This window comes from Astyanax mexicanus, chromosome 3 (assembly GCF_023375975.1).
Source record: "Astyanax mexicanus isolate ESR-SI-001 chromosome 3, AstMex3_surface, whole genome shotgun sequence".
Classification (NCBI taxonomy): Eukaryota; Metazoa; Chordata; class Actinopteri; order Characiformes; family Acestrorhamphidae; genus Astyanax; species Astyanax mexicanus.
The window spans coordinates 46403517-46420889 of NC_064410.1; the positions used below are offsets into that span (position 1 = coordinate 46403517).

General features: G+C 38.7%; 1 protein-coding gene across 1 annotated transcript in view; it reads left to right on the forward strand.

Moving 5' to 3' along the window:
- Positions 1–15359, forward strand: part of csmd2 (CUB and Sushi multiple domains 2) — a 430187-nt gene extending 414828 nt beyond the window's left edge. Inside the window, exons 63-71 of the mRNA XM_022683200.2 lie at positions 66–177; positions 470–649; positions 2246–2311; positions 2410–2571; positions 2791–2903; positions 5935–6022; positions 8160–8292; positions 8507–8684; positions 10147–15359. Of these exons, the coding sequence (XP_022538921.2) occupies positions 66–177; positions 470–649; positions 2246–2311; positions 2410–2571; positions 2791–2903; positions 5935–6022; positions 8160–8292; positions 8507–8666 (1014 nt within the window). The 3' untranslated portion in view covers positions 8667–8684; positions 10147–15359. The remainder of the gene's footprint in view (positions 1–65; positions 178–469; positions 650–2245; positions 2312–2409; positions 2572–2790; positions 2904–5934; positions 6023–8159; positions 8293–8506; positions 8685–10146) is intronic.
- The last annotated feature ends 2014 nt before the right edge of the window (positions 15360–17373 follow it).

Consider the following 17373-nt stretch of genomic DNA (forward strand, 5'->3'; position numbering starts at 1 on the left):
AATACACCTGCTCGTCATGTTGGCATGTTTTCCCTAAACCAAATTGCGTTTTTGGTTCCAAACAGATTGGCAGTACAGTGTTTTATAGCTGCAGAAAGGGCTACCTGCTCCTTGGCTCCATCTCTCGTACCTGCCTGCCCAATCTCACTTGGAGTGGCATGCAGCCAGAGTGCATCGGTAAGTAATCTTTTCTGTGATATAAAAGCTGCCTTCATTTAATGTGTCCTACTTTACTTTGTTTTGCGATTTCTCTTGCTCTCTCGGCTTCATGCAAGTATTTCCCTCACGGTTGATGAATAATGCAGAAAAACTATTTTTGTATTCAAGACATGCCACTCCAGTAGAACTTAGCTTGAACCTTATGCAGAGTTTAGTCTTGCCTTCTCTTCTCTTTCTCCCTTCCTTTCTCTTCTCATTGCTTCTCCTTTTCCCTTCCCTCTTCTCTTCTCTTTCCTCTTCGCTCCCCCAGCTCATCACTGTAGTCAGCCTGAGCTCCCAGCGCAGGCAGATGCCAGAGCCATAGAGCTGCCGTCTCTGGGCTACACACTCATCTACACCTGTCAGCCTGGCTTCTACCTGGCAGGAGGCTCTGAACACCGCACCTGCAGAGCGGATGGCAGCTGGACCGGGAAGCCACCACTATGTGCAGGTATATACACCCAGTGGCTCCAGACACGTGAAACATCTGCACAATTACAGACCCTCTTACTTACTCTATTTCTCATTGTTTCCATGTTAAAACTTTTTTTTCCGATTTTTCTCTATTTTTTATTCATTCGCACTTGCACAAACACAGCAGTTGTACATCTGCCTTAATATCAAACAGCTAATTGCTCACATTTACCACATTTTGTGCCTCTCTCTCCAACTAATGTTGATGAATGGCTGTGTGCACCTGTTTCATCTCAAAAGGCTGGCTCGATCAGGGGGCTCAATTCATCATGCTATCATTGGAATTTCATACTTTCACAGCCCTGATTAGCCCAGTGCAGGGCTCCGATTGGGTTAGGAGAAAATGGGCTTTCGGAACGCGCAGATTGTACTAAACGTCCTCTGACACATGAATGGATCCCATTCAGCCGACATGGCCATTAAGATGAACAAAATAATCCAAAAAGCATGCAAACAATCGTGCTGCTCACTGTGCCACTGTGGAAGAGGAGAGTGGTCCTCCCAAATTACAGCTTTGATGGATCTTGAGCCGAAAGTGGGTGAAATATGGCGCTGATAGTTTTTAAAGCTAAGCTATAAAGACGGAGGAGAGTGCTGCGCTGCTGCCCTTTCACAGCGAGGGGATATTAACAGCACCTGTGGGAAAGTTGACACAGAGTAAGCTCAGGCTTTTGACAGCTAATAAAGTGTGTGCAATACTGTATGGCCTACCCTGCAATTAGGAAAAAAATCTCTGACAAACGATGATCCTTCAGGTCTGCAGATCTAGGCTACATGTTTACAGGGCTTGCGACACTAAAGCTTGTACTCATTCATTGTCATGAAGAGTAATTAAGCATGTTTTAGGGAGAAATAAATGGCTCACTGGAGAGGTAATTAATGGAAAATTAATACTCTGGAAAAGATAATTGGTTAAACCTACTATAGTGCCATTAATAAGTGTTTACCCGCAGAGTTTTTGCACATTTCCAACACTATGAATGATATTACATCTTAAATAGAAAACATATCCTTGGTTAGGTCGACAGGTTCTAGTATGTCAGATATGCTTATGCTTTGTTCAGCCTAGGATTAGCTTTACGTCCCTTTAAAACTCTAGTGTGCCAGTTAACAGAATCCTTGTATGCTTTGGTCAGCCTAGCATTAGCTTTTATGTGTGTCAAAGGCTACATTTTACCAGATAACCACATTGGTTTCTGCTTTAATCAGCCTGGTGTTAGCTTTTACCTGCTCTAATGACTCCAGCCTGCTGTATAATTGTGTCAGCTCTTGATTTAAATCTATACACCCTGAAGCACCTTTTGCATTAAGCCTCCAGCTGGTAGACTGGATTTTAGTACAATTCTAAGGGTTTAAATAATATGAACCAAGACTTTTTAGAATTGGCATATTTTTCAGTGCAATGAATTCAGCTTTTAAAGGAGGACACAACCGTTTGTAGGTTTACCAAACTCTCATTATTGAACTAGATAAATGCAAGTTGACATTTTTTAGGCCTTTTAAACATTGGCTTGCCATTAGGTAACACTCTCTTAATGTCTTTCATTTACTTTGTCTCTTTTTCTTCCCACAGCTGATAACAGACCAAGCGGAAAAACTGTTGGAACAGTGCAAGAACCCCCCAACACTAAACTCCAGGGTAAGCGTGAGACTCACAAAATTTAACCAAAATAGAGCAATGCATTTGAAATAAATGGAATTTGAGTTTCTCCTTTTCTCTTCATTTCTTTCTCTCAGTGCCTAGTGGAGTGTTTGCAAAGAATTCTCTGTGGAGGGGATCGTACGAGTACCTGGGGAAGAAGCAGCCAGCCATGCTGAGCATAACTGCTTTTGAACCGTTCAGCAACCGGGTCAATGGCACCCTCATGGACCACAGTGGAGTGCAACTCAATCTGGCTGGTGAGTGTTTTCCTCCTCTCAGACATTACCCTTCCAGCATGTCCACTATTACCTGGCCCTCGCATGTGATGTCACAGCAGGAAACTAAAACCTCCTCACTTTGCTCACTACTCAGACCTGTGCCACTCTTAACACTCTGCTCCCTGTTCTCTTAACATCCTTAGTAATGGCTCTGAAGCTGTACCAGTGCACTCTCTGAGATTATCTGTGCCCATGCAGGTACCTATAAAAGAGAGGAGGCCCATCTGTTGCTGCAGGTCCATCAGATCCGAGGACCAGTGGAGATCTTCGTCAACAAGTTTAAAATCGACAACTGGGCACTGGATGGACATGTATGTAGTCTTTTTTTGGATTAGGCGTTGGCTTAGATGTGAATAAAGTGTAAAAAGTGTACTTAGTAAAACAAAACAATGCTACGATATTAATGCTAAGTAACTCTTATACTGTATAAGTAGACAGCCATTAGAAAACATTAATATTGGAGCCATAATCTTTGTAAAATCTGTTTTTTAGGAGAACATACAGTTCAGATTGGTTGTTGGTTGGTTAAGATCCTTTGCATAAACATTGCCAAAGATATTTTCGTAAATTAGGAGATGAAATATGAAGGGAGGGAAGTTTCCATAATGCTCGGCATGGAGTCTATTTACAGATAGAGTACTACCTTCCAACAAAAGAGCCAATCAGCTTACTTAATTGAGCTTACCCACAAATTGAGAAGGGTTTTTTCACTAGTGGAGATAGCCCTGTCTTGATACGGAGATCTGCTCAAATGCAGTAGCCAGAAAAAGCCTAAAATTCACATTTTGTGTGCAGTATTGAGCATTGTAGCCATCCAGTTTCACCTTCTTTGTTATCTCCTTCTTGACTTTACATTGATTATATGTGTGAAATTGGTCTCTGATTAGATTAATCAGAAAAAGAGTCTTAAGACTGGTTCACACTTTTAGTTTGGTTTGATTATAATGAAGCCTGGTGCAATTTCTTCTCTAGTCTGGTCCATTAGGATGAGTGCAGATGCTGCAGTTTTAGCCTGCATGGAATAAACCAAATAAGGAGTCCCTTAAGGACGTCTGAAGAAGTGTGAGAACACTCACATGTTTAGCAGACTGAAGATTCTCCACAAGGAGATACTGTTATCTCCCAAACAGCTTTTCATCTTTTACATGAGTGGTACTTAGAGTCAGTGAGGCTTTGTGTACTTTTTACTCACAGATCTGTTGTTTTTATCTTTGGGTTCAGTGTCAAATTTGTTAGTTGCTTTTGGTCTGTAGATACAGGCTTGTGCACAAGTTTGAACATACCTAATAAACAATATGTGCTTTTTCATTTAATTTAAATTACTGAGTAAAACTTTACATTTTCTACACATACATACTTAGCATTATATGTAGCATTATATATTATATAGCATTAAGCAACACTAGTAAGGATGCCTACGTCGAAGTGAGCAAGGGTGTTGTCATGTTTCTCTTCTAATGGGAAAGCTGGGGGAAGCTAAGGGGGAAGTAAACAGAACTGTAATTCTTAAAAAAAAAAAAACATTGCTGTGAAAGTCAAACGAGCACTAGATATTCTACACAGATTTCTCGCCTGAAAAACATTAATTTGTGTGAGTCAAGCATTTTTGTTTATTTACAGCGAGCTTAGATTTCCAGTATTTCGTCTAAGGGTAAGTTTTCAGTGAAATTTCCCCAGCAATAAGGCTGGGTTCAGCAGCATTAGTGTTAGCCGCTAACTCCAACGCTAGTGGGATGTAAATGCCTCCTGATAGCATTACACTAAAGAACCATGAGTGTTCTGGAAACCCATAGTGCTATCAGCTAGTGGTTTGTCCCATGTAGCTTGTTTTAACATGGTAAATATGCAGACTGCAATCCAATATACTCGCCTCTAAATGGCGAAAGAGCTAGTGATGTGGTTAGCAGCTAATGCTAAGGCTGCTGCACTCAGCCTTACTGCTGGAGAAACTTCAATGAAAACTTACCAATATAATGCTTTACTTTAGCTCCTTAATACCTGACTGGTAGAATTCATACATAAGGTGTACCAGATTATAAGGCGCTAGAATTAATAATATCAATGTATGGGGAGAGTCCTAGATTGTAGATGTGAGTTGAAAATGTCTCAACTGGGGAGAAAAATAGAATAGATAAAATAGGATAAAAGGGTTATCTTAATGGGGTAATGGAGGTATTTACTTTTTACTGTAACTGTCTTTTCGCTCTGTTTACCCCATAGATACGAAAACACTAGACAATTAAAATGTGTAGTATATATTAAAAGATTTGAAGACTGTTTTCACATTTCCATTCATAATGCACTTCCATGAACGCAGTTGCTAATGGTAATCTTCTGAAACTGGTACAGCTGGTACAATGTATCCCTAAGAGTCCTCATGCTTGAATGCCCAAATGATAAAAAGGTTGATTGTGAAAGTGCTCTCTTAAGTGCCTAATTTCTGTGTTTGTTAATTCTACTACTGAACACTATTGTCAGAATGTGTCACAAGATCTGACCTTTCTAGTGCACTTTGCACGCTAGCTTAATCTACTGCACATTGTCATCATTAAAAATGTAATTCCTGTTTAAAATGGGCCGTATACAATGCCTACAAGTGCTGCTGAATAATGCTCAGTTTATCAGAGTGTATTATTGTTATATTAAAGTGGAAGTGCTGCTTATTGCTCCCTCAGTGGAAACAAGTCAACTCCTATTCTAGTCCACAGGTCACAGGGAGGTGGAGGTCTCTATTCTCAGTGACTTAGTGCTCTCCCTGCCCTCCTCAACCCTATGCCCACTATATACACACAAACACACACACACACACACACATACAGTACACAAACACACACTACAGTAAAGGCTCTGGTCTGAGGACAGACCCTTGACTACACACACACACACATACATACACACACATACATACACACACACTCACACGTTCACGCTATCACTCCTGGGAATAGGAGAGCTGAGAAAGTTTTTCTTTTAATTAAAACGTCAGTTAAATCATTGCCGAGTAATCGGGGCCAGACATCCCCCCTCCCCAGTGCACCGGAGACAAGCAGCTGGGAAAATGTAATTAAAAGTGTGGGTCACGAGGGCTTTTGTGTGAGAGTGTAAGTGTGTGTCTGTGTACCTGTGTGCGTATGCATGTGTTTGGTTGTGTGTGTGTGTTTCTGCATATGAGCAGTTTTCAATGGGATGAGGAATGGGTTAGGTGTGGAATTAAATGTCAGCTGTAAGAGGTGTGCAGTGCTGCTGACACGTTTTACCTTTCAGCGGCTCACTCTGACATTTTGAGAATGTATTGGCTCTATAATCGCAGCTCTTTAATTGTTTGTTCTCTGTTCTGTACAGGTGTCGTATATGCCTTCATCCAACTCCTTCGTGTACCAAGGATTCGTCAGAGGAAAAGGATTCGGCCAGTTTGGGCTTCAGAGGCTTGGTATGTAATTGGTTACTACTGAGTTTGATATTGTTATTGTTATTCTTATTGATTTGTGCTACTACTGCACTATTTGTCTTATAATGGTAAACTTTAAGATTGCATTAGTACATACGGTATATGTACTAATTTGGTAGCTTTATTTATTTTATATATACAATGAATGAAACACTTGCTAACACTTTACAATGTGAATACAATAGTTAACCGTACTTGCGACAGAATGTCTCAATTTAACATAAATATAACTAAATATTACCATTATTAATAATGTTAACTAAGGTCTCAAATTATGATTATTTACAAAATTCTTAAGCATTATATTTATGTAATGTTTAGTAATGTCAACTATATTGTCTAGTGCCAATTAATACTTAGCCAGTAATAATTAGTTGAGACATTACTTGCAAACTTACAATGTTTGTTATTGTTGCAAGTACTGTCATTTATTTGTGGCTACCCAATTCTATTATTGTATTATTTTTATAGTATTATACTAATTGAATATAATTAAACATACACTGTATTATTTTTTATAATTAAATATAGATTAATTATTATTTAATTTATATAAAGTTTATTTACATTTAAAAACTATATATATATATATATATATATATATATATATATATATATATATATATATATATATATATTATTTTGGGGTATACTGAAGTAAAATAATTATCATGGTATAATCATTTAACACATATTTTTATTTATATTAAAATTAATATATACCAAAACATTATTGCAATATGTATATTGTATATTTAATCTGTATTTATTTATTAGACATTATTTATTAGACATTAACATTATATTACATTACTTTCATTATACTTACATTACTTACAATACATTATATTATTGGTAGTAATTAATTAATTATTATTATCTGTTAGAGAAACTCGTTACATCAGCACTGGAGTGAACCTAAGCAGCGCTGTGTATTTTTCACTGTGATACGATTTCCGGATTGAGCTGCAGGGAGTTAATGACACTCAGCTGTAAATGAGTCATCGTTCAGATTTAGAGAATTATCATGTAGGGAATGATAAGGAATAATCCTTCATGAATCAAAACTGAACCGCTGAGCCTGTTAGATTCTCTCCCGCTCTCACTCCTGGTGGTAAGAGTTAATTAAATACTCCTAGCTCTGCTTATGCACCTGTCCGTGTTTGGTATAAACTATTGAAAGTGGTTGACGCTGGGCTGGGCCGGGCCGGGTGTGGTGGGGTGAGTCTGGGGGGAGGGATAGGGAGAGGTATATTTGTGTGAGTGTATGAGTAACTGGATGAGCTGTTTGTCAGACAGACTGAGGGAAAGTGAGGTATCATGGCTTGGTGGAGCCAAATCAGAGGGGGCTGTGTGAAATCCTCCCATAATAAAAACAGCCGTGCTTCATCTCTAATCGACAGCTATATGCACTGTGGTCTTAACTATCTGAGAGTCTGAGCAAACAGTGGGTGCTGTGGAGGGCTGAGCCTGGGCTGGATGTATGTGTGTGGGCGTGAGTGTGTTAGTTTGTTTGTTTGTATGTGTGTGTGTGTGTGTGTGGCCATTACAGCATCTCCTCATTTTTATGTGGTTTGATAGGCGGGCTCTATTAAGTAAGTTAATTGGATCTCTCACTCTTTCTTACTTTTACTTTATCGGGAAGGGTTTTCTGGTGTTGTCTGGTGAACAGGTGTGTTGTCACTCTGCTGTTGTTTAGGGAGGCACTGTGGTCTAAATTGAAAAATGAATAGCAAATGACTTCATCTTTGTAGCATCTTCATAGCAATAATTTAAAAAGGCCTGTTTAGATAATGAGCTTTGATGTCCGTCCACTGAAATGTGTGAAAGAAATAGATGGGAAATGTAGATCTGGCTTCCTTGTATTTATTTGTTTTTCCATTAATCATGTGATTAAAATGAATCTCAATATAAGCTTGCTGAGTTTTTCACTTTGTAAGCTAAGTCTGTGAAGTGTGAAATATTATCCTCTAGAAATAATGGATTCTCAAATGAGCTGTTGAGTAAAATTGGACATGCCCCAGTGTGGCTGAAGTTTTTGCCAGACAAAAAAAAAAAGTGTTTTTAAGTTTCTTTGTGTGTTATAACTCTCCTCGCTCTTTGTGTGTCTCTTCTACAGAGGGTCTGGACCCGAACGGGGAGAATCCAGGCTACAACTTTGCTTCTAACAGCAGTTCAGTGGCAGCAGCCATTTTAGTGCCTTTTATAGCCATGATTATAGCAGGATTCGCCCTGTATCTCTATAAACACAGGTAAACACTTTATGGCCATGAGGCCATTTCTAATCTTTTTGTCTTCTCATCTTGCTTGTACTTGTGAGATAGCATACAGTTCAATACTGTGACAATCCAATTAGACAGTGTATATACAGTATATTTTACTTGATAACCAAAATAATGCTCAACTGAAATTTATTGTGAGTAATCTGAAGATGTTCGGTCTTGTCTTGTTCTTTTTTATCATCAGAAAAAGACCCAAAGTACCCTTCAACGGCTACGCAGGCCATGAGAACACTAATGGAAGAGCAACCTTTGAAAACCCCATGTATGACCGTAACATCCAGCCCACAGACATCATGGCAAATGAATCTGAGTTCACGGTCAGCACAGTCTGCACAGCCGTATAGCCACCGCTTTCTCCACAGGTATGTCCACCAGCACCAGCGCTTTTAAAATAAGTAAAAATCCTGTAAAAATCCATTTAGTCCTTATATAAATCTTGTCATGTACTTGACACATGAAAAAATGACACCTAATGAAATTCTTTGTCTTTTTAACATATTTAAACACACAAGAACAATTATACAAAGACCAGGCTATCTGGACTTCTGGTACACTGATGTGAGGGAGCCAATCATAACAGAGGTCACACATACAGTCACTCAGTTTTATAGAGACAGTAGTAAAACCTCCAGTCAAATTATAAAGGATAAATGAGATTTAGAAATAGGTCATGTGAAAAACATTATTTTCAGTAAACCATTAAAAAATATTGTAAAATATAGAATATCAGACCTGTGAACTAAAGTCAAAGTTACTGTACCCAAACTAAAATCTGCTGTTAAACCCAACAAATCACTATTATTAAACTAACACCTGCAGCTGAACACCAGCAACCGCTGCCACAGGTAATTCAGTGCTTTGAATGATACTGTATTAAAGTCCCAGCACACACTGGTAGTCCCATTTTCATATCTAATGTTCTTCATTTGGGCACAAAGGCACAAAGTTGCTCAGCACCAAAGACAAAAGGTCACTGGCGAGCAGATGAAGCTCTGCACTGCAGTGTGCTGTGTGAGGATTGAGGCCCGAGGGCAAGACACGCAGCCATTTCTTTTCTCATTTGGCATGATTCAGTGGTATCGTTTACTAGAGATTCCAGCCCTCACTTCCCAAACTGCCTTTCAGTCTGCGGTTTGTTGGACTGTGGAGTCTGAGGGGCAAAAAAATATGAAAATGTTAAGTTTAAGGGTGACTTTGACTGGTTTTGCCATTGGCCAAAATATGGAGCAAACTTCTAGGTTAAATAAAAAAAAGTGTACTAAAGAACCGACAAAGGCCAGTGCCCGGTTGCAAAAAACACAAAAACTTGAATTTTATACACTGGCATATTCAGTGACCTAGAGAGTTAACTACAGTACTCTTAGTAACATTTTGTGATCCAAAATGTCAACTTGTGAACCAATGTAAACATTTGGATCAAGTTCTATAAAGCACTATTTCCCCATATATAGCAGTCATATAAACTTCAATCCATATATTTGTTTTGTCTCTGTTTTAATCCCTTAATAAAATAACGAGTAAAGGTTAATCTGTTAACAAATGCAGTTAATCAATCTCTACAGAAGGAATACAGAAAAACAGTGTGTCTAAATATTAAGCTTGCAGTGTTCTTATATTTGAGGTGTGCGTTGTGTGTTTCTGACTGGCACTTCTGTTTCTGCTTCTTCTACCCACATTCCATTTTTTTTTTTATCCCTCTGCCTTCTTTCTCTCTGATCTGTCTGACAACGCTGTCTTTCTTCTCTCCTCCTTTCTTCCTCCTCTGCCTCCTCTCTCTCCCTCTCTCTTTTTTCTTTACATATATGCTCATTCCCATCTTCACAGGTTGAGGACGAGTTTGTTCCCCCGCCCACACGAGTGGCCCAACAGGCAGGAACGGGCTGCGTGGGTGGGCTGGAAGTGAAGAATGGAAGCTTATTTTCATTTTTAACAGATTCTAATTATAGCGAAAAGAGATCACTCCCTGATGATGAAGCAGGAAACTAAACAAAACAAAACAAAAAAAAATCTCAACAGGAAAACACACAAGCGTTCCTCGGAGACGACCAGTGCAGCTTTCTGCTTTCCGAAAACTCTACCTGTTTTTACATGCGTCTGCAGTTTCTCTGTTTTTTTTCGTCATTTTTTCCGGGGAGAGCTTCCTGTGGAACTCTGGCATGGCAGAGGGGACGACTGTGACACTCGATTCTGTCGCTTGCCAAACAACAAAAAAAAAGGAGAGAAAGTGAAATGAAATGGAGAGTGGGCTATTTTCATACTGGGCTTTTGGTAGCGAAGGGCCTGCTGGTGCTGTACTATTTTTTTCCTTTATGTCTGGATGAACAGGGATCTGTGGAGAGGCTGAAATGCTGGAATGATTGGAACTAACTAGTGAGAGCAGAGGAACTTCTGGACAGTTAGAGCTCTGTTTCTTTCACTTTTCGAATGTTTTTTTTTTCTTTCTTTTTTTCCCTCTCTGTGGAGTGCATTTTGCCTGTTTTTTTTTTCTTCCTTTTTTTCACGTCTCGTTGCACATTGAAGCTGTATGATTACAGATAAGCGCAGACTTTGTTCACATTACTGGGCTTCTCTGGTTGACAGTTTCACTATCAATTCCTCTGAAATTTCCACCTGAAGCCACAGAGCGTGAATTGAAGGAGAATGAGATTTGGAGGCTTATTAGAAGACAAGGGTTCTATCATTAGCACCTCTCTCTGCTCGTTCCAGCCCGGAGCATGGAGCGTTCTCTCTGCAGCATTTCTCCACCCCAGCTGGCTGAGATTGGAGAGCCAGTACATGCCCCTGAGGAGAGCGCTGGGAAAGAATATGAAAGCAAACGGGCGAAGGTTATTTGTGCGTGTGTGTGGGGGGGAGAGCTGGCAAGGCTGACTTTAGGCGATTTATCTTCTTTGAATTCTGTTAGTTTTTTTGCTTCTGTGAGAAAGTGTGTGTGTGTGTGTGTGTGTGTGTGCTGGTCCAGCATTTTACAGGAGGAAATGTAATGCACATTCAGGTCTTGGATGGCATCTGCATTCCTCCGTGTGGGCCATCTGAACGGCGCCGTCTCCCTCCCACCCCTCATTAGTCTGCAGTGGATGTCCTGAGAGCCGTTCACTGATATTTAAAAAGGCAGCCGGCGGTAATGGAGTGTTCTGGGTGCTGCGGCCTGAGGGTCTACAGAGATGGTGCTCAGAAGCACTATTACTTAGCTGTGAATTCTCCAGGGGGTTGTGGGCAGGGTTGACGATGTCTATCTGCTGTTTTAATCACTTTACCTTTCTTTGTGGAAAGGTTGTCAATGACACTTTCTTCAGTTTTTTACTTAAACTAAACAAAACAACAGCAACTGCAAACACAACATAAACAACAATACCTGGCAACATACAAAACACGTAGCCTGTTAACATCTGGTCGTATCTTTAAGCCTTGCATTCTAGCAAAGCTGAATCGACATGGTGCAAATTCTTTTAAATCAGCCCTTTGTGTTAGTTTTAGTTCTAGATGTCAAGGCAAGAGAACACGATGAAATGAAATGGTCCTGGAATTTAATTTACATTCATTTATAGCTTGAGCACTCTAACCAAACCTCAAAAAATAAGACAAAGTTCTTGATATAAAGCTGTTTATTAGTTCATTTCTCTCTCTCACTAATTTTAATGTGTTAATTAAGAACAGTGATTAAGTGATAGCAAGGCTGAAGATCAGTCTCACTTACGGCTATTTATTCTCCTGCCCTGAACTGTACAGGAATAACTCCTCTGAGAACTCTGAAAACATGAGACAAAGGACACATTCAGTGAAGCTAAAAAGTTGTTGGAGGGCTACTGTAGTTTTTGTAATAGATTGTTCCAAATATACTTGGTGGTCATGGAGACCTATGTCAGCAACCCTCGCAGACAGTGTGCCTCCACTTTAGGTATTATCATATCTGTCTTTCATATTAAGCTCATCTCATGTTCTCATATATCAGGAGGGAACCATCATCCAGAAGATAATTGCCTACAAAAGAGAGAAGATGAGCGTAATCCTCAGACAGATGCTGCTCTCTTTGTGTACGTTCTCTTTCCCTTCTTTTTCTTAAGTCTAGTGGTCCAGCTCTGAAAATCAATTCAGCATGGTACAGTCCTTGAGTACACTCATGTGGTGGTCCCCTTCTGTCACATGGATTTGCCTATTTTTGGCTTTGTCTAGCCTTTTTACTTCCAAGCCCTCAATTATCTAGTGCCTACCATCATTGGCGTGCATTTCCAATGAGCGTTTATAAATCCCTGACATTATTTGCTTCGGCTTCGGAAAGGAATCGCTGTATTGTTGCTTCGGCCTGTTTCTCCTCTCTTCTGGTAATTGCTTTTACAATTTTATTACTTTTTTTTAAATCTGTAGCTTATCTCTGCTATGTGAATATAATATAGCCCAGTGCTTGTTTCAATTGTGAGCTGATGGAAAAAGCAAAGATGGTATTTCCCCTGTGATTTCACAGGCAAAACGGTTGGCAGGCACATTATCTTAAACCTATTGGCATTCACTTCACATTGTGGAATATGATGGTGTTTTTTCTTTTTTCATCCCTTTTTTTTCCTTCACATAATTTCATTTCAAATTGCTTTATCACACTGGATGGCATCTCCACTCACTTATACGCTATTTCCCACACATCATATGTCAGTTATGACTGTATCCCCAGCAATTCATTTCCAATAGTAAAATGCAGGCGCTTTTCTGATATACATCCAATGACTGTTTTACAGAAGCAGAGAAGAGGACAAAAGGGGGCATAGGATGTATGGCCTGGCTTATCGTTTAGGCGTTAGGATTGGAATTAAATTGCTCTGATGAAATCCCATGAAGACACTTTCAATCTATTATTTATGAGTTTCTCAAAGCAACTCCAGCTAGAAGGGATTTGTTTTTGAAACAGGGATTCCCTTTTCTTCTTTTTCTTCTTGTACTGTTACAATTGTGTCTCCTATTTCAAAGTTACGAAGTTTAGAATATTTTAGGCAACCTCTGGTGTTTCCTGAGGTCTTGTCTACCTGTTGTTCCAGTGTTTTGGTACCACTCTCTCTCTCTCTGTCTCAGAGATGATATGGTTATATTCAGAAGTCTGGTCTGGTCTGGTCTTTCCCCAAGTCCCTGTTTACTTACCATTGTGATACTGTACATTGCTGTATTAAAAAAAGCCGACAACAACTGTCAACTGCCAGGGGAGAATTTCAAAGTCACTGGTTCTTGCTCTGCTGTGTTTGGCTGAGAGTTAAGCCTTTGTGTTATTCTTAGCCCAAGAGAAAAACACATGACTGAGGAGAAAAGGAGAAAGAGAGAGAAAAAAAGAGAGAGCAAGCAAACAGAGCCTGTTTTTTTCCAATTCAAAAACCTCTGAATTAATTTACAGTAGATCCATGTGTTGGCGGAGCTCCAGGCAATCTGTTGCTCATTAGAATTCTTCCAAAAAGTAAGCATCTGCTTTACTCCTCTGGACTTCAAGTAGGATAGCTGCAATTATTAGTCTGTTCCTTCTTACTAGTAACAGAGACTGGTTTCTAGTTTTATAGCATTTTTCTACTAATAGAAATGGTGTAAGAAGTTGTATAGTGTCTTTGGCCAAAGTTAAAAAGTGGTCAATGATGTCACTATGGAGAACATGGCATTTTGGACATTTTTCAGCAGCAATGAGAGAGGCTGATTTCATGTCCATGTCCATCTTTATCATCACCTCCTTCTTCCCTTTCTCTCCTGGGAAGTTCTGCATGTTCTGATTACCCCAATGATCCCATTTACTTGAGGCCAAGCATCAGACCCCAAAAATGTACGCATGTTTCCCAGGCTACTTCTGCTGGTAATCTGGCATCTTATAACCATTCATCAGCTCCAGTTGTATCTAGAATGGCATCATATACTCATTCTTATGTCCATCTTTCAACTTTACTACATAAAGATGACATGTCTCAAGCCTTATTTGAACAAAGAACGTATGACAAGACAAGAAGTAGCATTCAGATGGAGATGCCCCCATTACATTGAATGTATCTCAGCTCTATCAATTGCCTGTAAAGTAGCCAAGTACCTTTACCGTCATATTTCCCACATTACTTCACTCATAATTGCTACAAATACGTATTCAGAGTCTCAGTAACAAGAAATGAATAATCACCTTGAGTCAATCTCAGAATGTCCCCAGAGAAACAGATGTTTATCCATATTATTAAATATATTTTGAATTGTACATATCCTATATTGATATAGTTCTTATCCCCAGAGTATGTATTCTAATAAAACTCCAAAAAAAATAAACTTTGGACAAAATAATCAAAATCTATGTTGAGACGTTCAGTATGCACTTTTTCAAAAACCCTGCTTTTCCTCCTGTTTTAACTGTTCTTTTTGGGAAAAATAACGAGCAAGCAAACAAATAAACAACCCATGCATTCCTCTCTGCTCAGCGAGAGAGAAGTGCCCAACCTTGAGTGACTTTTACAGGACTGCTCTGCCTAGCCAAAGCCTCAAGGAACACAGTCAGACTGCAGTTATATGCTCTTTGACCAAAAGGGGTTTTGATGTTGTTGTTGTTGTTGTTGAAACGCAAGTGTATAAATGTGAGAGGACCTGAATGGACTGGCTGGGTGTGAAGTTCACAAGAAGAAAGGAGAACAAACAAACGAAAACAAAAAAAAAAAGAACAAAAAAAATTTTGTACAGAGATATATTTTTATGGAAATACATTTGTAATATAAAAAAGAGAAAATGGATTGACAGATCTGTAAATGTTTTTCATTATTGTAGTACAAATGCTAGTGGGGAATATAAAAAAAATCTATCTCTCTATATATATATATACAAAGAGGAAAATAGAAACAAAGCTTTTTTTGTAAATGTAAAAAAGATTGTATATACAAGTTTACATATTGTACATATGTAATACCCGACATGGCTTGTCTGCAGTATATAAAATGTATTTTATCCGTCTGTATATGATGCTTTGCATTGTGTTTAAGCTTATTCTACTTTCTTGAACTTGAAACCTATTTTGAAGTTTTTAAATAAAAAAATAAAAACATGTATTTGGGTGTTTTTCCTACATATTTTAGCAATGCAGTTGAATTGTTGAATTAATGATGACTATTTTTTTTGTTTATTTAGTGTATTAAGTGAAGGGTTCTGCTTGTGAAACAGGTACTTTATGTGTCACACAGCTCCAGGGGCCTGGGATTGAAGGTTTGATCCTGTTTTCTCCACATGCTTCCTCCCTCCTCCCAAAAAACATTTGATTTTGGCATCCAGTCCAGCAGGTATATGTGCTTTGTGACCAATGATTCCAGGTAGCCTTGAACCCACTGTGATCCTGACCATGAAGAAGCTGTGTCCAGGGAAGCCGTATTACATCGGGGTTGTTAATACCAATCAGTCATTGCTTTGAATGCAAACATTTATGTGAGTATTATGTGACCATGTGCTTCCCTTCATTGTCGAAAAGTATTTCTCTTTTTATTTTTTATTGCTACTTCCACTAGAAGTATCAATTTTAGGTTGGAACTGAGCAGCATCTAAGGGCCTCTGCAAAATCAGCAGAAACTGTGATACACAATCAATATTGAAGGTATGGCCAGTGTTCAACCTCACTTACAAAATTATACCTCAAAGCTTATACAGGTGTATGCCTTTCCAAGCTGTCCCATGAAGTAATACTTTATGATGACCTTACATGCTGCTATCCCATGACTTATGGCAGTATAGTTTATATACCAGTCATTCCCAGCTCGTACATTTGATTTCAAGGGTAAAACTTGAGTAAATAAAAGTATAGCATATATCCCAATGTAAAGGAAACCTCATTATAGGTCCACAGCTAATTTTAAACTTTCCAATCTGATTCTCTGTGTCACTAGCGTCGAGTCTCAGTAAGTTATCTCACCTGAACAGAACAGATACAGATCAGCAGTGAAGAAAGTCAGTGATATGTGAAGAGGCTAGAGTCACCAAACCAATCATTCTACCTCTACTTAATTCCACAGGGCAGTGTAGTACATCAAACACACACAGCATTACAAGAGTCACAATGACTAGGTTCCTTTTACTGTTGTTTATTACATTCAAAGCTTGATCTACGAAGATAACCAATAAAGATACCCTAAGTTTACCCATTAGATACATTCTGCTGAAGCTCTAATTTTTTATCAGATGCCAGTGGATACAAGCTGTTAATGAATGTTAAATAGTTAATGCTGTGTGCTGGAAAGAGTCAGATAATCTTTCGGTCACAGACTGTTTGAAGTACAATGGCGAACAAGTCAAAACAGGGTGTGTAGGGTCATGAAAAGACTGAAAAAGTCATGGAATTTGAAAATATCAATTTTCAGACCTGAATAAGTTTTGGAAAAATACAAAATACCCAGAAAGTTAAGGAACGTTCATGTGAATTTGGTCTACAAATCTTTGTGTTTCCATTTATTGATGAAGAAAATTTGAGCTTACAAATACGTTAGCTCAGAGTTAATTCATTCAATTTAGCCCAACACAATGGAGCTCTCAGGATCTGACGCACATTTTATTATTAAAGATTGTGTGTCAGATTCATTTTTAAATTTTGATGATAGTTTTAGTTGATTTTTGGTTTTATTGTCCATGTCTGCATTGTTTTAAATATTATATGGTCATAACCATTTGCCATGGCATGGAAAAAGTCATGAAAAAAACCCTGAAAAATGTATTGGTTAAAAAGTATATGAACCTTGTCAAAGGAACATCTGCTGTACATGACATGGTGGTCCCATCATTGTTCTATGCAAAACGCTATGATCCAATGTTGTGTCATACTTGATTAATATTAACATTGTATTGAATTTACTCATCTTTACAAGGGATGGCTTAGAAAGCATAAGATATCCTGGTATATATAGGGTGGGAATCACAGACATCTTAAAATGTGATATTCTGATGATGCAATGTCTACAATAGGGAAGATCACACCATGATTCTGTGATTCTGTGATACTCAAAGACGATTCTCTATAATGCTTCATAGTATTTGTGATACTGAAGATAATGAAATACTTCTGAATAAGCAAATACCAGGAAT